At 42.7% G+C, this 22995-nt stretch overlaps 1 protein-coding gene across 11 annotated transcripts in view; it reads left to right on the top strand.

The window, feature by feature from the left end:
* Positions 103–22995, top strand: part of DZANK1 (double zinc ribbon and ankyrin repeat domains 1) — a 50775-nt gene continuing 27882 nt past the window's right edge. For 2 of the 11 annotated variants that reach the window (XM_018057243.1, XM_018057240.1), the window contains exons 1-9: positions 111–211; positions 2377–2493; positions 5643–5796; positions 12751–12865; positions 14279–14375; positions 15475–15593; positions 16427–16512; positions 19670–19787; positions 22494–22607. In XM_018057243.1, the coding sequence (XP_017912732.1) occupies positions 2385–2493; positions 5643–5796; positions 12751–12865; positions 14279–14375; positions 15475–15593; positions 16427–16512; positions 19670–19787; positions 22494–22607 (912 nt within the window). In that variant the 5' untranslated portion in view covers positions 111–211; positions 2377–2384. Of the gene's footprint in view, positions 212–337; positions 358–1493; positions 1699–2376; positions 2494–5642; positions 5797–12750; positions 12866–14278; positions 14376–15474; positions 15594–16426; positions 16513–19669; positions 19788–22466; positions 22608–22995 lie in introns of those variants that run through there. The other 9 variants (XM_013968603.2, XM_013968602.2, XM_018057241.1 and 6 more) reach the window with 8 other exon arrangements.

The following is a 22995-nucleotide window of genomic DNA, read 5'->3' as shown; positions in this document are numbered from 1 at the left end:
AGGCCTGAAGAAAGGAGCGCTCTGCGGCCGCCTGTCTCCGGGCCAACCGCAGGGGCGGAGCTAGTTGCTAGGAAGCGGGTTCCTGCCAATCACCTGCCCAGCTCCCGGTGGGCGGGGCGCGGCTCGCAGCGTCTTGGTAACCCGTACCGCCGCAGTGAAGGAGAGGACCAAGGGCGGTGAGCGGTGGGCTGCCTCGGTGGGGGCTGCGGAGGTACCCAAGGGGTCCCGATCGGGTCCTGGTGGCTGGGGGAGGGGGCGGAAGAGAAGGGCATCCTTCGTTCAGCCGAGTCGTGGCGGTGTCCTTGGCTGCACCTGAAGGACGGAGACGGGGACCAGACGGGGTTCCGGAACCGGGCGGTGAGGGGCAGTCTGGATGGAGGGATGGCGGGGTGGGGGATGCTGTTGACGCAGTCGGGCCTAGCGGATCGGTCTGCGGATGGATCCCCTTCGCTCGGGGCCCAGTGGCCTACGCACTGTCAGCCTTTCAAGGACATCGCCTAGTCGCCGCAGGAATTATTCCCCCCACCCCCCACCCCCCAGACGTTTTTATTTTGAACTAATTTTTAACCATTTTTAAATTTTAACTGCCTCTCACGTAAATGGAAATGTGAGGATGGGCACGCTCCAGAGCCCTTTTGCAGGGGCTGTCGCTCTATCCGTATATGTATCTGCAATTTAAATTCTTAGCCTCCGACCTGGAACTATCCAACCAGGCATTAAATTCACCCCTTAAATTTAGCCATCCCACCTTTGGGTTAAAGTCTGTGACAAACCTCAAACCACAGAGACATTCTGGGCAGTTTTATTTATTTATTATTTATTTATTTATTAAAAAAATTTTTTTGGCGTCATGTCATGCGTGGCTTGCAGTAACTTGATACCCCCACCAGAGATTGAACTAGAGCCCCTGCAGTGAAAGCATCAAATCCTAACCACTGCACCGTCAGGGAATTTCCAAGGCAGCATTGTTTAGAATAAAACCCAAAACTGAAAAGAAAATAATAAATGCCCAATCACAAATTGATAAATAAGATTATGTAAGTATTTGGAAAATTGTAAATAATAGGGGAGGGTACAAGAAGTACTCTGTAAAAATTGAGTTTCAATGTAGATTTTAACTGAGTAAAACCTATGCATCCATTATCATTGAAATTTGAACAGACCATCCAAGATGTAAATGGGTTTTAAGGTGTGGGATTTTCCCCCCAAATCCTTTATGTATTAATAATTATGAACACTCCCACACCCAAGGAAAAAAATCACTAAGACCTCCATACTTGTACTTAATTACTTATAAATACAGTAGATGGAATGGGAGACTGTTTTGAGGTGTGGGTTCCTGCCCCCCCCCAATCCTGGGTGTATTAATAATTATGAACCCTCCCATCCCCAAGAAAAAGATCACTAAGACTTCTATACTTGTACTTAATTACTTATAAATACAGTAGATGGAGTGAGAGACTTTTGTGTTCGTTCCTCACTGTTTATATCCATGCCAGCTTTCTTCTGGCTGAGGCGTGACCCTCTGTCATTTTCTAAAGTTTCTTTTGCAGCTTTCACAGGCACGAACCATTGATGACAACTGCAGGACTTTGAACATGGAGCTTTCCCAAGGAAGCTGGCTCTAAATGAACATTTCATGCTACATACAGAGTTACCTCTGTTCCTCGTGTGCTGTCTTGCCTGAAGCTAAGAGAGGTGGTGTACTAAACAGAGGCAGGGCAGACTGGTAATGATCCAGGGGTTGCTTAGGTCTGGTCATCAGTGATGATCTCTGCTCTGACATGTGCATTTAATGTGCTCACTTTAAATTTTATTCCCTCATCCCATACACTCCTGCTTTCCCCCCCACAAAGTGAGGTAAATACTCAGGTAATCAAAAGCCCACACAAGATCTCAACAGCAAAAATACAGCAGAGACAATAATTATTTCCATTAAAAATGGTATTTGGGGACTTCCCTGGTGGTCCATTGGTTAAGACTTTGCCTTCCAGTGCAGAGGGTGCCGGCTCATTCCCTGGTCGGGGAGCTAAGATCCCACATGCCTTACAGCCAAAAAACATAAAATAGAAGCAGTGTTGTTACAAATTCAATAAAGACTTTTAAAAATGGTCCACATCAAAAAAAAATTTTTAATTATATTTATATTACACATGATGGTGTAAATCAACTATACTTCAATTTTAAAAAAGACAAAAGAACTGAAAGGAGTCTCCCAAAAAAGAAAAATGATATTTGTAGATGATAGAGGAACAACATTTCTCTTTAGTTTTTACTAGTCTTACTGTATTTGAATGAGATACTTCTCTTCAGTGTCTGTTCACATATAGGTGTCCCTTGGAATTTATTTTCATCCACTTTTTTTTTTAATGTAAGGAGGGAAAATGACAGCTGGTTCAGTGTGTGTCCCTCAAATCATACCCCTGCGGGTGCCTCAGCCAGGAAAAGCCAACCATGAAATTGATAACAATACGCTTTTGGAAATGAAATCAGGTAAGAATCAAATGTACTGAAAGTGTTTAAAATAACCCTGCCATGTTCTCTATATTCATCTAGTTGTTATTTACCCTCTTTGCATCCTTTCTATAATCAGGATCTTGGGATGACTGTAAAACTTTGACAATTTGAAACAATGTTAGTTTCTAGAGTGGTATTTATATAGGTTACAACAGCTGGCTCTTGCCAACCTTCCATTTGTGTTGGAAAGATTTGCAGCAACGCTGTGATTTACTTTAGCCAGGTTAGGATGTCCCATTGCTTCCCCAGACTTTCCCAGGATTCTCAGTGTTTTTCTGGGAAATCAGTTTGACCTGCTAACACAGGCTTCCCAGTCAGACAGGTTGGAGAGTGAAGAATCCTGGCTTTGAAAACATCTAGTGATCTTCAGTACATTCCTCAGCCTTTCTTAGTCTCAGCCTCTAGACTGTAAGAGAGTGATAATATTATCTATAGTTTAGAGTCATCATGAGGATTAATGATACATGATGTGAGGCACACAGGTTCTGGCACATGGTGATGCCAAAAGACATTATAGCTGTTTCTGCTGAAATAACGCAGTGAATGTGTTTCTTTTTCATGCCAGAAACACACACACACACACTCATTTACATATGTAATAAACAAAGAGAAGGAAAAGTTTTATAGATATAACGTATCTTGTTCTATTACTTGTTTAAAACAGACTCTTGATTTGCAGCCACATGGATGAACCTAAGAGATAATCATATTAAGTGAAGTAAGTCAGAAAAAGACAAATATCATATGATATCACATATATTTTGAATCTATAAAAAATGGTACAAATGATCTTACTTACAAAACAGAAATAGACTCACAGACATAGAAAACAAACTTACGGTTACCAAAGAGAGTAGGAGGAGATAAATTCAGAGTTTGGGATAAACAGGTACACAGTACTATATATAAAATAGATAAACAACAAGAACCTATTATATAACACAGGAAATTATATTCAATATGCTATAATAGCCTATAATGGAAAAGAATCTGAAAAAGAAAAAACTATATACATATGTATAGCTGAATCACTTTGTTGTACAGTTGAAAGTAGTACCACATTATAGAAAAATAGATTTCAGTTTTTTTCTAATTGAAAAATTAGACTTCAATTAAAAAATAGACTCTGAGACTCCAGTTACATATTTGAATAACTAATGTGCATACAAACTATATGTACCGATGACGTGACACATGGGCTTCCTAGACTGAGAGGTCCAACTAACAATATACATATTATACTGTGTCTTCCTTTATCTTAAAAGCTAAGATTATTTTTAAAATTCCTCAAACCAAAATTCAAGTCTTAATATATGTGCTCGTAACCCTCAGAAGTTGGGTGATGATTAACAAATGATGACAGGGTATCCAACTTCTATAATATCTGAAATGTCTAATAAATGAAAGATTCTGCAATTCATTGCCAAAAGTAATAATATCCCAATAGGAAAAATGGACAAAGGATGTGAAAAGACATTTTATAGGAAAGGAAATATGTGTGTTTTAAACGTATGAGAATATGCTCCTGTTCACCCTTCACTTGGTTGCTAGGCAGAGCTTATCCTCTGCTTTATTTACTCCCTTGCACTTAATCACCACTTAACAAATTCTATGTAGTCGTTTCCTGTTTGTGTGTGTGTGTTTTTTAAATGGAAGCTCTATGAGAGGAGGGACTTTGGTCACTGATGTATTCCCAGTGTCTGAAACAGTGTCTGGCATGTAATAGGCATTTGGTAAATACTTGTTGAATGAGTGGGTGAATCTTATTCAAAATATAAGAAATGTGAGTTAAAGCTATGAGATGCTTTTTCTTAAACCTGGGAAATAGAAATGAAATATCAGCAAAATAAAAGAAAAAATGATCACACACGGTATGGTTGAGATGGTGGGTTAACATGCACTTCTATTCCCTGCTGGTAGCAGGGTGAATTGTTTCAATGTCCATGGAGGGAAGTTTGGCAACATTAACAAAATTACAAACTCGCATAGCTTTTGACTCAACAACAGTACTAGTTCTACATATTTTGCAGATATGAAAGGAACTCTTTGCAGGGTTATTCATTACAGTGTTTGCAATAGCAAAAGTAAAAAAGAAAGAAAAGCAAAAGAAGACAGTTTATATGTTCATCTGTAGGGATTGGCTGTTGGCCAGTGATTCATCCATGGGAATAGAATGCAGTGCAGCCATAAAGAAGAATGGGGTGCTTTTTAAAGGAGCGATATAGGACAATATACAAGATACAATGTTAAATGAAGAGAAAAATGGTGTGAAACAGGGCATGATATGCCATTTGTATGTACAGAGAGGGGGAGATTAAAAAATACGTACATATATGCTTGTATGGTTGTAAACTACATACATATATTGGAAAGACAGTTGATATTATTGGTTGCCTATGGGCAGCTGATGAGGGCAGGGAGCTTGGAAGGAAAGTTTTCATTGTATATCCTTGTTTGACCTTTTGGATCTTGGATCATCTGAATTTATTATCTTTACCTTTATTACCTAAGTACCTTTATTAATTTTCCCAAGAAGTGCACGAATCATTTACCAAGTCCAAATAAAATATAACAAAACCATTTTTTTAAAGCAATGCTCAAAAATGAAAAATTAGCTTCTGCTTTCTAAGTAGACACTCTGGTTTTAAAATTCACCCCTGCTTGGTTTGTATCAGTGCTTTGTCGGAGAGGCAAAATGCCATAGCAGTTCAAGAGCATGGCCTGTGAGCAACTAAGACCCACCACAGTCAAATGAATAAATTAAAAAAACATTTTTTTTTAATCCCTCCTGTTTTAAAAAGAAGTGAGCCTGGTCAACAGATCCAACTTCCCAGAAGTCAGATCAAAATTCTACTGTCATTTACCAGATTTCTTAACCTCTCTGGGACTCAGTTCCCTCATCTATAATGTGGGTATAAAATAGGACCTATCTCATAAGGTTGTACTGATAAAATTAGTTAATTCACAGTGCCTGGCACAAAAAAAAACCTCACTTGTTAGTTATTGTTATTCACTTCTACAGTATATATATATTTTAAATCTCATTAAATAACTGATCCCTAGGCATTCTTCAGGGGGTTGCTACTTTAGTATTAATTCTAGATATCCTGTTTTGGGTTTTTCAGACACCCCGGAAGTCAACATATATTATACCCTGGATGGCAGCAAACCTGAATTCCAAAAGAAAATTGGTTATGGTGAAAACACTACCTTTAAGTATACGAAGCCTATTACCCTGCCTGATGGAAAAATACAAGTTAAAGCTATCGCAGTCACTAAGTAAGTCAAGAGCATAATGACCGGGATGATTTATATTTATTATAAATTTTTTATAAATTTATAAATTTATTATATATTTTTAACTTTACTCATTTCAGTGAGAATTGGTGCTGGATTATAAAGACACTAAAGAAAAAGTTATCTTAATTTCAGCATATGTCTGTAACCTTTGTGTTTGTCTTTTACTTATACTGTAAAATACACATATTTACATACTGATTAACATGAGAAAAAGTTTTATGGATAGAACATATAAACAATTATTTGTTTAAAACAGATTGTTGATTTGCAGCCACATGGATGGACATAGAGATGATCATATGGGTAAAAGGGTATAGTTCAGTGAAGTGCTGTGTATATTAATACTGTTTTTAGTCTGAAATCCGCACTGGGATTTTGGGAAAGTGAAAGAAAGTGAAATCGCTCAGTCCCTGTAGCCTGCCAGGCTCCTCCATCTATGGGATTTTCCAGGCAAGAGTACTGGAGTGGGTTGCCATTTCCTTCTCCAAAGGAAGAGCCTTTTCAGGGTTTGGGACCTCCGAAGAGATTCGTCTTGAGGAAAATGTTGCTTTTAGTGGATGGTTCTTTTATTCCCCAGGACGTGGCCTATGACCACCATGGTTCTCCACCTGATTTTGTACTGACTTTATTGCCCTTCAAAGCTACCATCATTTTGATTTGTTAGGTGTTAGCTAATTCATTCTTTTCTTTGTCCTTTCTTTCCTAGTCAACAATTTTTTTCAGTTTCAAGTAGAGAAATACCACTTAATTTGGTAAACTTCACCGCGCGTTATAGAGAAAAAGGATCCTCAAATGCGTTGCAGATTAGTCTGTGATAGAGGAATTATTTTGTGCCACAAAACAGGTTTGGCCACATTTCTGGGAGACTAATACTGGGGCTGGCCCAGGTAATTTAAATCAGACTCCAGGCTCCCCCTGCTGGCTAAACTACTGCATGGCCTTTTAAGCTACAAATTCTACAGTGAAGATGATTGCTTGGCATTAAAAAACAATTTTTTAAAATAATAACATGAAAACAGAACAACTCCCTGACACATGATTATTCTTTATTAAAAATTGGGATCTGTGGCCTTTCCCGCTTGCCAACCCATCTCTACTGAAACAAGTCATCCCAGTTATTGAAAACTACTAAGCTGATTACTCTGCTGCGTCCTGCTGCAAGGTGACAGTAAAATGAAGTCGCGATCAATGACTTTGTAGTTCAAAGGAGCTAACAGCTTCCATCAGAGTCCGAAGAATAAGGACATTGTTTATGCATCTCACCGTCTTGTTCTGTGCCCACTCTGCTCTGAAATGCTGTTAGTATTTCAGATGTGCTCAGCTTAGGAAAAGTACCTATACAAAAAAATTTTGAAAGTTAGTGCTTGTATCTAATGGTGATAAAATAGTTCTTTATGGAAATCATGCAGCTTTGTTCAAGTCTCTGTCTCTAGGTTTTTCAGGCCATTAGTTTCGTAATAAGGAGAAAAAGGGCTTTAGATAAGACTGTTAACAATGAAAGGTCTTTAACATATTAAGAGGAAACCTGTGGTCATCAAGTTTTGAATGATTTAGGAAAATATTTGTGATATAGACATTGAAAAAAATTAGGATGTAAGATGGCACACTAGTATTGTGACACTTGCAAAAATACCCAGAGGACTTCCCTGGTGATCCAGGGGTTAAGAGTCCTCCTGCCAATGCAGGGGACACAGGCTTGATCCCTGGTCCAAGAAGAACCTTCAGAGACGCTGCAGAGTAACTAAGCCTGTGCTCCACAATAAGAGAAGCCACTGCAATAAGAAGCCCATGCACCACAATGAAAAGTAGCTCCCGCTTGCTGCAACTAGAGAAACCCTGCTGCTGCTGCTGCTGCTAAGGCGCTTCAGTCGTGTTCGACTCTGTGCAGCCCCATAGACGGCAGCCCACCAGGCTCCCCTGTCCCGGGATTCTCCAGGCAAGAACACTGGAGTGGGTCGCCATTTCCTTCTCCAATGCATGAAAGGGAAACGTGAAAGGGAAGTCGCTCAATTGTGTCCGACTCTTTGCAACCCCATGGACTGCAGCCTACCAGGGTCCTCCGTCCATGGGATTTTCCAGGCAAGAGTACTGGAGCGGGGTGCCATCGCCTTCTCCGAGAGAAACCCTGCACACAGCAACAAAGACCCTGCATAGCCAAAATGAATAAGTAAATAATTTTGCAAAATACACAGAGATAGAAAAGGGCAGTGATCCGCAAGTGACTGGGAACCAGGCTTCTGCTCAGAGCCAGCCAGGCTGTAAACCTGACCGTTCCTCAGGATTCAGATGGTCCCTGGATGGAGATATTTGTGATGGGAGGAAGTTATCTTGTTAGGAGGACACTGTATCTCGGATAACAGGCCATAAGCCAATGATGATGAGCATCCAGATGAGATGGATGCTGAGGTGAATGAGTTAAACAAGCAGTTCATCTAAAAGACTTTTTATATCTGCATCCAGATACCTGTATCTGTAAATTTGGTTTGTTTTTAAGAACAACAAAACACATGCTTCCCCAAAGGTTAGCCACCCATAAGTCTCTCCAACCAGTGATGATCATGTTATTTCTTAAATACTGTCACTCACTGATAGGTACTGGCTATTTAGACCAGTTGTATATTTCTGAGAATTGTTTTCTCCTTCTAAAAGTGTGGTTAAGACTTTGACATGGCTTAATGGTAAACATTTCTTAGGGCTTCCCTGGTGGCTCAGACAGGAAAGAATCTACCTGCAATGCAGCAGCCATGGGTTCGATCTCTGGGTTGGGAAGATGCCCTGGAGGAGGGCATGGTGACCCACTCCAGTATTCTTGCCTAGAGAATCCCATGGACAGAGGAGCCTGGTGGTCTACAGTCCATGGGATCACAAAGAGTCAGACACGACTAAGCAACTGAGCACAGCACAGCAAACATTTCTCAACTGTTTTGGAACTGATGTCTATTCATTTCTGAATGTTTACTTAACCAAAGAATTTCAAGTGTTTTGGGATGCTTAAAGTTTCAAGAATTTTAAGAAATGTTAAAAAATCAACATGTAAGAAATCTGAGAAATTGCAAAAGAAATAATAAAACAGATAAAAACACATCAAAGGCCAATAGGAAAATCAATGAGCAAAGCAGATAAAGGACACTGAAGGCAGACACCAACTTGAGATATAAGAGTATTAAGTTACTGGGCAGATCAAGCAGAATCCCTTATGTTCTAGCTGTGAGGTTTCAGTGCAAATTAGTGAGAGTGAGAGTTAAACATACCAGACAAATACACCAAAGTGTGGTCACAAGGATGTGGCAGAGGCTGCAGGCTGCTCCCAAAATCTGTGTTGCCTTCCTCAAGAACCATAGAAGCTTCCCTGGTGGCTCAGTAGTAAAGAATCCACCTACCAGTGTAGGAGACATGGTTTCGATCCCTGGTCCAGGAAGGTTCCACATGCTGGGGAGCAACTAACCCCATGCGCCACAACTATTGAGCCTGTGATCTAGACCCTGGGAACCACAACTACTGAAGCCCACACGCAACAAGAGAAGCCACCGAAATGAGAAGCCCGCTCACTGCAACTAGAGAGTAGCCCCCGCTCACCACAACCAGAGGCAGCCTGGGAAGCAGCGAAGACTCAGCACAATGAAAACAAAACAAAATTATTTTAAAAATAAGTAAAGTTTATTTTTTTTAAAACTAGAGCCTGGGATTTTTAGCAGGACACGCATGTGTTTTCAGTCCTCCTTGAAGCTAGCAAGAGCCCCGTGAATGCATGGGGTGTGGCCAGTGAATGCACGTGGAAGTGACGTGCCAGTTTCTAGATTGTGCCCTGTGGGAGGAGGCAGGCCGTGGTTCCTGCCAGCTGGAATGTGACTGTGGTGGTCAGCAACACTGGGTCACAAGGACGTGTCATGTCCTAGATATGATGGAGCAACAGGGTAGAAAGTCAACCCTAGGCCCCGGGCACCATGGCTCTCCTGCACAGCTGTGGGTGGGTTATAGCCCATTGCTATGGTTTTTCCAGTGGTTATGTACAGATGTGAGAGTTGGACTGTGAAGAAAGCTGAGCACCGAAGAATTGATGCTTTTGAACTGTAATGTTGGAGGAGACTCTTGAGAGTCCCTTGGACTGCAAGGAGATCCAACCAGTCCATTCTAAAAGAGATCAGTCCTGGGTGTTCTTTGGAAGGACTGATGCTAAAGCTGAAACTCCAGTACTTTGGTCACCTCATGTGAAGAGTTGACTCATTGGAAAAGACTCTGATGCTGGGAGGGATTGGGGGCAGGAAGAGAAGGGGATGACAGAGGATGAGATGGCTGGATGGCATCACCGACTCAATGGACGTGAATTTGAGTGAACTCCAGGAGATGGTGGTGGACAGGGAGGCCTGGAGCACTGCAATTCATGGGGTTGCAAATAGTCGGACATGACTGAACGACTGAACTGAAATGACTCTGTTTAAGCCACTGTTGTTTTGATTCTGCATTACAACAATCAAGCCTGTATCCCAATACACCAGGGACACATCTCAAGCAAATACCTACAGAGAACATATTCAAGAGTACAGGTGATCAAAACAGGCCAACAGTGTCAAGCGTCAGTGAGTGTGTGGAGAAACTGGAACCCTCACATGATGCCAGTGGGGATGTAAATGGAACAACCACAGGTCGCAGTTTCTAAAAAGTTAAACTCACTGACCATCTGACCCAGTGGTTCTGCTCCAGTGTATCTGTCCACATGTATGGCTGGACCAGCCCTTGTTCTTATTACAATTCCAAGAGGCCCTCAGCAGTAATCATCAAGAAACTTGGAAAGAGAAGAAGTTTATTACCTAGAAGTCCTGGGGATTATGTGGCACCCAGTGAGGTCACAAGTACAAAGAGATGAGGGCAGGGGGAGAGAAGAAGGGATAAATCACAGGCCAAGGGCCTGCTTTTATTAGGGCTGAGGGCAGGGGGCTGAGGAATTCCACGGGCTCAGTCTTCATTGGTGAATTTTGAGTGTTCTTGCCTGGAGAATCCTAGGGACGGGGGAGCCTGGTGGGCTGCCGTCTCTGGGGTCACACAAAATCGAACACGACTGAAGTGACTTAGCAGCAGCAGAGCAGGAACTTACAGTGGGAAGAGAAAAAATTGCCCAATTGGTCAGTCATGGAAACCAACCAAGATCTCTAAAATAAAGGGGCTTCTATGGGGGGATCGGCAGTGGCTGGATCTTCATCTGGTCCTGTGGCGGGTGAAGTGTTTACTGAAGAGCACCATCTTTGAACTGGATGTCTCAGCAAAGCCTAAGTCAGATGCCTCGTTACAAACAAGAGAAAACCCAACCTCAGGGGCTCATACTATAAAGACTCATACATGAATACTCATAACAGTATTAAGTATTGTAACCTCCAAACTACTGTGGTACATCCATGAAATGGAATGCTACTCAAGAATAAAGATGAATGAATTGCTGACACATGCAACTACCTGGGTGAACCTCAGAAAAAAAAAGAAAAAGACAAGTAAAGGCAGCCAGACATGGGAGACTGTATTTGTAGGATTACATTTATCAGCATGGCAACCCACTCCAGTACTCTTGCCTGGAGAATCCTGTGGATAGAGGAGCCTGGAGGGCTACAGTCCATGGGGTCACAAAGAGTCAGACACGACTGAGCAACTAAGCACACAGCACAGAAAAGGCAAAACTGTGAAGACGGGAAGCAGATCGGTGGTTGCCTGGTGTAGGAGGTGGAAGTGAGGAGTAACTAGAAACAGGTTGTTGTAACATTGGACCGTGGTGGTGGTTGTACAGTTGTGTAAATGTATGGAGTATCATCAAATTATATACCTAGAGCAAGGGCATTTTATGTCATGTACATTATATCTCAGTAAAACTGTTTAGAAAAATGAAGAGTATAGATGAGCTGCTGGTGCTGAGGGGAAATCACCTCCAGAATTTACTTCTGGCCACCTCTCAGTTGGTTTCTCATGGGACTTCTATTGCATCATGGAGGAACAAGAGTAATTGTGAAATATTATGAATAAATTGAAAACTGACTAGTATTTGAGGAATAACAGTTAAAATGTCCCAGGGAAGTGCATATTATGCTACCCACAGTTGGGATAAGGAAAATTCCCATAACTTAGGTAGAATGAATGATATACGGGTAACCTCATTCTTTGCTTCAGAATCGTTTCAGAATTAAGGTATGACATCTTTATGGTGAATGTGGTAGATAGTCCTCCAAATGGCCCCCCAGTGAGCCATGCCTCCCACAGTATCCCCTCCTTCTGAATCTGGGCTGGCCCTACAACTTAACTTTGACCAAGAAAATGCTCCAGACATGACGCTAAGGCCAGACCACAAGAAGCCTTGCGGTATCTGGTCTGGTCTCTTGGAATATAAACGCTGGGAGAAGCCAGCCACCTTGTAGGAAGTCTCTGACCTACCTGAGATCTACTACTATGAGGAACCCCAAGTTCACCACCTGGAAAGGGAGATAGAAGGGGAAGGAGAGAGATGACTGGCAAGTCCCCAGCTGTCCCAGGCCAGACTTAGAACCTGAGGGGAGAAACCATTTTGGATATCTGACTGAGCTGTACTTTCACTTGACTCCGGCCCAAGCTGACACCTGACTGCAACTACACAAGAGCTGGCAAACCCACACCTTTGTGTTCTAAGACATAATGTTTTGCAGTGGCGTGTTACATAGCAAGAGATAACTGAATAAGAGTAAGGTTGCTGCTGCTGCTGCTGCTGCTAAGTCACTTCAGTCGTGCCCGACTCTGTGCGACCCCATAGACAGCAGCCCACCAGGCTCAAGGTTAAGACCATAGAAATGGTAATATGTTGGTCTCCAGTTTAAAATAGCAATATAGTAAATTCATTCTAGAGTCATCTTAGTTGCCGGACACCCTGTCTTTGAACCTCTGTGTGACACGCAAACTTCCCCTGTCTGGAACAATTTTCAGAGACTGCAGAGAGAGCGCCATTGTCACAAAGGTGTTTCAGGTGGACTCTGTTTCGCCAGATCCAGTCTCTCCAGAAGACACTGTGGAAAATGCTCTCAAGGACCCTCCGAAGCAGGCAAGTACTGACACTGTGATGCATTTGGATCGTCACCACATCCCTGGTCCCTTTCCTCAGTGGTCACATCTTCCCCTTCATTTACCCCCAGTCAGTCTGTCACCCATTTTCAGGTCCTTACCGTTGGGGTCACTCTCAACCACTGCACAGTGTCTTTGCTGGTTTCCCACCTTTTGGCCAGTCCTCCACCCTGCCTGTTGGAGACTCCTCACTGGCATCTCTATGTAGGCTCCTGTGTCTTCTCCTCTTACCCTGTGGAAGAAAGCAGAAACCCTCAGCCTGGCCTCTCAGAGCCAGTCTCTGTCCTCAGTCATCCTTTCCCGCTTTGTGACTCCCGTGTTTACGTTCCAGCTCAAACTCTGTGCATGCTGGGTTCTGTCTCTGCTCCCCTAGCTCCCAGGCCTTCTTTCATCAAGTGCTTTGACCACGTGATTACTCTGCTCCTTGTCTGTCTCCCCCATGTGCTGTAAGCTCCCAGGCAGCAGAGAGCAATTCTGCCGTACTCCATGTCCTGCATGGGGACAGGTAGGAGAGGGTGGAGGCATTTGCTGAAAAGAAGTATCGGGCTAGTAGGAGCCCTCAGTGGGCGTGGCCCTCAGTTATGTTGAAAGCTTCATCTCCAGATACAAAGCCTCACCTCTTTAGAGAATGAACTACACCTGTCTAGAAAGGACATTTGAAACTCTAGACCTTGGGTTCTGGGTATCAGTGGGATGGATCCCAGGGTCAGAGGGTGGGCCAGCCCACGGTGAGGCAATTAAACAGAAAGTCTCAGACTCTCGTTGGGGTGATGGGAAGTTTTGGGGGGGAGTCCCTTCAGCCTAACAATCAACCAGAGGGCAGCAAAGAGGCCGTGGGACCAGAGTGGTGGATGCAGGCATGGCGTGGGGCCCACTTGTGACCAGGGGTCTACACTGACCGGGGGGCAGCCAGCAGGGGTTGAGCCAACATGTACCAGCAGGTGTTCAGGCTTCAGCCAAGCATGAGGGACTGACCCTGAGAACAGAAGCATGTCTGTGTTTCGGGGCCGAGTGTGGGAGGACAGTGGACAGCAGATCTGTCTGGATCTGACCCCACCCTGCCTTTGCCCCTGGAGTCTGGTGGTCCCTCTGTTGTCACTGTGTCTCCCTAGAGTGTGACGTCCTACCTGTGTGAGCTGTCACCTGCCTCCAGTCTTGGCCACTTGACATGGAAGGGGCATCCCAAGCAGGCGTGCTGCCAGGCAGGCAGGCCAGAGTCAAAGCTGTGTGTGCATCCAGAGACAGCGAAACAAAGGTCACTTGGTGAAAGTGACTGTGACCCCTTTCTAGTAAAGAAGTGCAGGCTGTGTCGCCGTCTCTACTATGGAACTTTTAATTTTCATATCTAAACGGGCAGAGTCAAGTGACTGATACATAGTCTCTTCCCTCCTAGGAACTGAAAAATGGATTTGTTGAATCAAAAGGAAGGAAGAAATATAAGAATCCTGAAAGTAAACTGGGTTGGAATGTTAACCTTGGAAAGTTTCCAGGTATGAAGTGACAGGATGAAGATACGAGTTAGTATACTGAACCACCAAACAGGTTCAGGGCTTGTGTTCTTGTTTTCCGAGGGGTTGACTAAGAAACACCAGGACAGTACAGTAAGATCTCATTTGACTTTTAATGCCATCCTGGCTACATGAGGGAGAGTCAAGCTGTCCAGCAGAGTCAGATTTATCTATTCATTGCAACACAGGAGACCACGTGGTAGAGGAACCATGGCGATCTCATCAACTAAAGTACAGACAGCAGTTGCTGGGGGAAGATGGGGTTTGGATGAAATTTAAATGAAAGAAGAGTTCTGATAGGTAAGCAAAGCAGAGATCAGTGGGAAATGGTCGCCATGAGATACGGACCTGAGAAGGGGACCAGGGTTCTGTTTCCTTTGAAACAACAAAGCTACATGTGGAAGGTAGTGCCCAGAGGTCTTTCTCTGAAGCTCTGCACCGGGTTGGACATTGAGGCTGCTTCTCTGTGGTTGGATAGCATTACCAACTCAATAGACACGAGTCTGAGCAAACTTTAGGAGACAGTGAAGAACAGGGGAGCCTGGTGTGCTGCCGTCCATGGGGTCACAAAGAGCCAGGCATGACTGAGCAAGTGAACGACAACCCTATGTCACAGTGACCTGGGGCTTCCAGGCAAGAGTTGGATGTTTCATTCTTACTGATATGATTTCAAACAGCAAAGTTTTCTGATAACCTGATTTTAGAGAGCAGGGTTTCTTGGTCAGTAAGAAGCAGTGGTCACTCAGAGTGGGAACTGTTAGGATGTGTGACAGCTGCAGTGTGTCCTTGGGACACATAATATTTCCTGCTGACCCTTCAACTGGGTTTATCCATTCTCCCAGCCTGGTGCAGAATGCTGGGGAATGTGACAGGGCAGATTTTCATTTTCTCAGTCTGGGCCCACTTTTTTCTTTATTGCCATGAATTCAACTGAGTGGGAGCTTCTTTGCATAGTTACTACATTCGAGAATGTGACAACAGTGGCCCCTTATTAAAAGGTTTCTAACTATGAAGACACATTTGCATGAAAGCACATATGATTTCAGATATTCACAGAATGATGCTTTTGATGTAATTGTAGACATGGGTGAAAGAAGTGACCCTAAAACATTGAAAGACCTTCGCTTCTCAGAGAGTCCGCGGGAAGCCCCAACTTTCCGTGATGAATTGGGCTCTAGACCAGCCCCCCAGCAGCCCCAGGTAACTGCTAAGGAAACTCTTTTGGATGCTAAAGATCTACTGTGTTTTTAATGCTTCCTGCAACATACTTTAAGAAAATGTCCCTGCCTTTTCACCCTGGGTCAGGCACTGTCCCAGAGCCGAGATACCTAGTTGGACAAAAAAGGCCCCTGTACTCACGGTGCTCACATTTTGTTGTGAATGGGGGCAGGCAGATATAAATGTGTGAATAATGGAAAAAATAATTGAGAATAGTGATTTGTCATGAAAAAGATAGACCTGGGTAATGGAATAGAGCCATGGTTTACCAGTTGTGGTCCCCAGACCAGGAGCATCAGCGTCACCTGGGAGCTCATCAGAAAAGCAGACACCCACCCACCCCCACTGCACCCCCCAGACCTGCGGCCTCAGGGTCTTTAGGGTGGGCCCCATCATCTGTTCTAATTGGCCTTTCTTCTGATAAACACCCAAACTTGAGAACCCCTGGGATAGAGAATGACCAGGTAGGAAGAACAGTCTCCTAATTCAGGGGGATAAGAGAAGGCCCCCTCAAAAAGGTGGCATTTTAATTGAACCTTCAAGATGAACAGAAACCAGCCCTGCAAAGATCTTTGTCGAGTAACCTCAAGTTCAGCTAAGTGAGGATCACCAGGAGGCTGGTGTGGCTGGAGCATGGTGGGAAAAACGATGGCTGCTGCATATGGTGGGACAAAGCACTGAGATGAACTCTATGTAATTTACCTTACCAGAGCTTTTACCATGATTTTATATATGTTCTTCATGTTAGTTCCCTGGGTTTGCACATATAACTGGTTAGAATTTTGCCATGATTTTATATATGTTCTTCATTTTAGTTCCCTGGGTTTGCACACATAACTGGCCAGAAGAGCTTGACAAGCACAGAGATCATGAGGATTCACAGGGAGACGGACTTTCTCAAGTATGTATTGCTTTCTCTCTACTGTCTAAGTACTGCTGAGACACAACATGGTCAAAAATAATTTAAAGATGGGGCATAGCAATGGTATTTTCCCCAACTTTTTTGTTTTTTAATTAAATTTTTACAAAATTTAAAGGCGCAAATGACATACAATAAATGGCACTTAGAGAGTACAATTGATACATACGTATATATATACACATATAATCTCAAGACTATCACCCCAATCAAGAAAATGAAAAAATCCACCACCTCCAAGAGTTTCCTGCTTTGTACCTTTTTAAAACCCTCCCCTGTGACCTGCCCCATTCCCAGGCACCTGTTGGTCTGCTTGTTGTCATTGTAGCTTAGCTTGCACTTGATCCCATATATATATATATATGGAACAATTCAGTATTTGCTCCTTGGCCAGGCTTCTTTCACTCCACTTGATGACTTGGAGGCTCACCCATTTTGTATGCATGCCTTGGACGTTTCTTTTCAATGCTGAGTAGTGTTCCATCGTATGGATACATCACAGTTTGTTTATCCTGTTTCCTATTGGATGTACATCCAGATTGTTTTTAGGTTTTGGCTGTCACAGAAAAAGCTGCTATGAACATTTATATACATGTCATCCTGTGCATATATACTTTAATTCCCCTTAGCTAACCAACTAGGAGTGGGGTGGCTGGCTCATATGGTAGGCATATGTTTAACTTTTTAAGACAACTGTCCATATGTTTTCCTAAGAGGCTGTACCATTTTGCACCCCCACCAGTAGTATATGATGGATGGGAGCTCCAGTTTCCCTACATCTTCACCAACATTGTTATTTTTATTTTTGGCCATTCTGGTAAGGTGGGGGTAGTGGTTTTAATTTGCATTTCCCTTGGGATTGGTAGAGTGGGTGACCTGGATAAAGGTGGTCAAAAGATACAAACTTTCACTCGTAAAATGAATAAGTCCTGGGGATGTAAGTGGTGAAGATAGTTAATGACACTGTACTGCATACTGAAAGTTGCTAAGAGAGTAAATGTAAGAAGTTCTCAACATAAGGAAAAAGATTCTGTAACTGTGTGGTGACCGGTGCTAACACTGCGGTGATCATCTTGCAGTATCCACAATTATTGATTGTTATGTTGTATACTTGAAACGAATACGGTGCTGTAGTGTCTTCTCTGTCTTTATTGGTTTTGTCTGTGGTTTTATCAGTTATTGAGGAAATTATACTGAAATCTATGACTATAATTATGAGTTTGTCTACTTGTCCTTGTATTGCTTTCAGTTCTTTGCTTCATGTACTTTGAAGCTCTGTTGTTCAATATATAAGCCTTTTGGATTCCTATGTTCTATTGCTGAATTGACCCCTTTATCCTTACAAAATAAGCTTTTTTAAAAAAAATTTTATTGGAGTATGGTTGATTTACAGCATTGTGTTACTTTCAGGTGTACAGCAAGGTGAATCAGCTATACACATACATGTATCCACGCTTTTTCAGATTCTGTTCCCATATAGGTCATTACAGAGTATTGAGTAGAGTTCCCTGTGCTGTCCAATAGGTTCTTATTAGTTATCTACTTTTAAGTATAGTAGTGCATATACATCAATCTCAATCTCCCAGTTTATGCCTCCTCCTGTGAAATAACCTTTTATTAACCCTGATAATAGTCTTTGCATAGAAATCATATTTGTCTGGTATTAAATCAGCATTACTGCTTTCTTTTGATTAGTATTTGCATGGAGCATCTTATTTTCATCCTTTTCTTTTTAACCTATTTGTGTTTCTCCAGTTAAAGAAGGTTTCTTTTAAACAGCATGTAGTTAGGTCTTGCATTTAGAAAATAGAACAATCTCTGCATGTGGTGCTGAGCATATTTATATTTGTTCTGATAATTGATATGTTTGAATTTCAGTCAGCTGTCATGCTATTTGTTTTCTGTTTGTCTTACCTATTCTTTGTTGCCCCCCCTTTTTTGGCTTGCTTTTGGATTAATTGGGTATGTTTTATGATTTCATTTTATTTTGTATCCTTTGTTGGCTTATTAGCTATAAGTTTTCTTTTAGTGGTTGCCTTAGGGTAAACTACATATTTTTAACTTGTCACAGTCTGTCTTCAAGTGATGTTAGACCACTTCATATATAGTCTAAGAACTTCCAGTAACTGGATAATTGCAGCCTTTGTGCTAGCATGATAATTTATTTTACTCCTACAAGTATTATGAATCTCATAATACATTATTACTTTTATTCAATATCAATTTTTTATAGTCCTTTATACTTATACTGTGGTAAAAATACAGTAAAATTTACCATTTTAACAGTTTCTAAGTGTACAATTCAATGACATTAAGGACATTCACAGTGTTGGGCCACCGTCAGCACCATCCCATTTCCAGAACTTATTCATCATCCCAAACGGAACCCGGTTTGCCCAGCGCCATTGCTGAAAAGACCATCCTTTCCCCAAGTGAGCACAGCTACAAAGGCTGCTGACTGTTGAGAGGCCCCGGTAGAGACTGGTGCAGGCAACCGAACAACCCAGTGCACAGTATGCAGATATCATAGATGCTGCGCGGTTCAGCTAGGTCACAGGGTCGGGGCCCGACCCGCCTGGAAATGCTTGGCGACACCAGGGTGACTGACAAGGGAACCAGGTCCAGGAATCCTTTCACAGCCAGGTAGGCGGGTGAGGGCTGAAGGACGACGCAGCCACCTTGGAGTGGGCAGACGGTGTTGGGGCAGAACCTCGGACTCCACGCAGGTGAGTGAAGGTGCAGGCAGGGCTTACCTGACAGGACTCTCCAGGGCCAGGTCAGAGTCAGAAAAGCGCACCATGGACATTACTGGAATTCGCAGGGCTCACCCTCACACACGTCAAAGCCCAGGTGCCAGGAGGAGCCAGGGCCCCACTCGGAAGTGGGGTTGAGGCTGCTGATCAAACTGCTGCTGTGCCCGGAAGCAAGAGGCGCCTGGCCTCCAGGTGAAGGGCACCATGGTCCCAGCCGTGTGGGACTTTGTGATAAAAATGCTTAGAGAAGCACCTCCCGTCTTAAACTTGTTCCACTGCCTTTGAGAGCCTTCTGCTTCCTGTTTTGTATTTTAAGAATGTTCAAATGCTTGTCGATGTCGTGCGCTGCTCAGCACAGGGCCGCTCATGGGCCTCTTGTGTCGTAGGTGTGCCCGCTGCCTGGTGGCCCGTCCGTCGGACCCCTTTGCTCGTTACTGTCTGGAATGTGGCTCCTCTGTGCCTCCCATTTTCGGCTGCCGTCTGCCGCCCCCAGAAGGAGCTCAGGTGAGTAGCAGAATCCTTGAAGCTTCTTCCACTGGTCGATCTGGTCTGTATTTGCAGCAGCATAGCACCTGGCACACAGGAACCACAGATAGTTGTTGAAAAAATTATTGGCAAATGATTCTTGTTCTATCCAGACTCCTATTTAGGAATCAGAAACACGTTTGCAGTGCCATTCCTTTTGTGTGGCCTCGAAGAAGCATAGGCTCAGGAAAAGACTGACATCTTTTGATTTCAGTGGTTTACTTATGGATAAATACATGTTTCCTACTCATATGATATTTCTGTTCATAACCAGGGCACAATATGGAAATATATTCTACAAATAAATGACCACAAGTACTAATTACAGGTCTGTATATCTGTAAAATACACCATTCTGTCCAAAGAAGCTGTTTATATCAGCTATAGATGGATCAGTATGTCTACATTTAAAAGTTTTAGCTGACCATAGATGATGACTGATATTATCCTACCACTAAGTGTGCAGTAAGTTAGGGAATTCCCTGGAAGTCCAGTGGTTGGGCCGGGTGCTTTTACCTCCATGGCCCAGATTTGAGGCCTGGTCGGGAAACTAAGATCCTGCAAGCTGCACAGCTTAGCCAAAAAAAAAAAAAAGCCAAAAAGATTTGTACTTAGTTAGAAAACATACTTGACTAACTAAAAATCAAAACCTTTACCTAAATGTGTTCATCTCTTATGCACTTGATACTTTGGGGTTCTTTTGGATTCAGATTTATAAAATGATGCAGAAGGATCTGGGAAGTTTACTGAAAAATGACCATTTAAAAAGGATAGTCACAGGGTGGGAGGTGGGAAGGAGGTTCAGGATGGAGGGGGTTTAAGTATACCTGTGACCAGTTCATGTTGATGTATGGCAGAAACCAATACAATATTGTAAAGCCATTATCCTACAGTTAAAAATAAATTTAAGCATTTGGTAGTATTCACCAAAAATAAAAAGATAGCCACTAGGAAAAAGTCATTATTCAATAAATTCAAAGTCCAGAGTTTTAGAATTGAGTTACGCCTTCAAGCAAGAGGCTAGGTACTAAAGGGAGATGCTGTAGAAGTTAATTTAATTTACTCTACTCCCATGATATATTTTGAACTCCTTAAAGAAGGTGGTATAGCAAATAAAATATGAACAGGTCTCACTGGTTTGAATTTTCCCTGCTTACATATTTGTTGGTACAGTGTCAAAGTTGTTTTTTTACTGGTCTGAAAACAAATTTTTCAAAACTTTCTCTGTTGTTACAGGGAGAAAAGGTTATCAGGGATTATAAATATTCAAAATGATGAGCTTTGGAACATCTATACTGCCTGTAAATGACATTTATTAACATGCCCTAATGTATAAACAGCTTCGTAATCTGAAGTATTGAGTTCTTACCGTGTCCTGCTCTCAGCTGGGCTTCAGGGACTTAAAGGGGTGGATCCTGCTCCTAGGGTCCCTGACCTAAGACACTCAGGGTCTCGTTAGAGATGTGCAGAGGGGTTCCTCTCAGCTCCAGAGCCACTCTGCATCGTCCTGCTGAAAGCATACACAGAATTGAGTTGTATTTATTGATGAGTTACAGCATCAACTGAGTTCACCTTATCAACACATTTCTTTGTGAAAGTTGGGGATTGCAGTGGGACAGAAAGGATCCTGAGACTCGGAATGGAGGTGCTGGCTTGGACCCAGATTGAAATGCATGACCTTGATTCCCTGCATTTCTCTGAGCTTCGTGCTGGTGGACAAGCTGGCCCTCCTGAGGAGGCTGGCCCTCCTTTCCTTGAAGTATATAATACCTCACCTGGGGCAGTAGCCTTGAAGGGAGACTCTTCTCAGGATTCACCACCACCTTTTTAATTCCTATGTTTCCTGTGTTGAAAATTTTTTTTTTTTGCTATTTTTAAAAGTTGAGTTTTTTAAGTTATTTTCTAATAGAGCCTGGTGGGGTGCAGTCCATGGGGTCACAAAGAGTTGGGCATGACTGAGCGACTAACACTTACTTACTAAATAGAGCTCTAGGGAATACAGCAGACTCCTTGACTTCTCACAGTCTGTTTCAGAATAGTTTAACTTAAATCTAGCAATACACAGAAATTTCCCTCCTTCTAGAACTCCCTGTTAAGTCCCTGATTACTTGCTGGTTCATCAGTCGCTCAAAACAGGACCATGATCTCAGGTTGGGGCAGCCATGGTCCTCCCTGTTGGCTGGCCACTGAGTGCGTCATCTTGACCAAGCTCCAGATCCTGTGAGCCCTGGCCGCCAGCAGCCACAAAGCTGCTGGTGTTCAAAGCCCACCCTGCTCTGACGGAGCTGGAGGAGGACAAGGAACAGCCCAAGCAAGACCCAGCAGACGTGTGGGGTCCTCACCCAAGGTTCATTGCTTTTCAGTTCATCCTGTCTTTGGTTGGCTTTCAGAATCTGAAATGGTTATTTTTTTTTAACAGTTTTATCCAACTTTATAATTGCCTTTTAATGTATTATAGAAAAGATTTGTCAATTTCCTTACTCCGCTGTAAGCTATTTATTTTTCTTTTCTTTACACCTCTCTTTTCTACAATAGATATCTTTTTACCTTAATAAGAAATGAGTAAAAATGGCAATTATTTAAAAGAAATTTTTTACAAAAATAAATTAAACTTTACGTTCTAAGATCAATTTGTGCCTTCACCTTTTGCATCTGAAGACCAACCTGGCCTCCTTCTTCATGCAGATGGGCTTGTGCACAGAGTGTGAGAACGTGGTGCCCCTGAACACACCCATCTGTGTGGTCTGTGAGGCTCCCCTGGCACCACAGCTGCAGCCACAGGCCAGCTTCCGCCTGAAGGTAATTAAACGTGAATCTGTGACAGTGTGAGTGAAATCCATATAAATCAATGTTTGAGCAGTTAAACGTCTTTCTTCAGCTGATGACATTGGCTAACAGTTGATGAGCTAATACCCATGAACAAAACCCACTCTTGTTTTCGGAAGGGCATCCGCCCAAAAGTTGAACTTGCCAACAGGATCTAAACATCAGGAAAGATCCATAGAAATGTGTTTCCCCAGACATGGGTTTGGAGGACAGATTGCACTGCAGCTCACACAGGTTTTTACTCCGTATATTTTTAAATTGAACATTGTCATTCATGTTGACTTGTAATCTTGTCCTTAAAGTCACTTGGTGTTTGTGTTTGCTTTGTTTGATTATGGGTCTCTATCACCTAGAAAAGGAG

This window comes from Capra hircus, chromosome 13 (genome assembly GCF_001704415.2).
Source record: "Capra hircus breed San Clemente chromosome 13, ASM170441v1, whole genome shotgun sequence".
Classification (NCBI taxonomy): domain Eukaryota; kingdom Metazoa; phylum Chordata; class Mammalia; order Artiodactyla; family Bovidae; genus Capra; species Capra hircus.
Note: the sequence above shows the minus strand (reverse complement) of the source record. Positions and strands in the feature narration are given on the sequence as shown.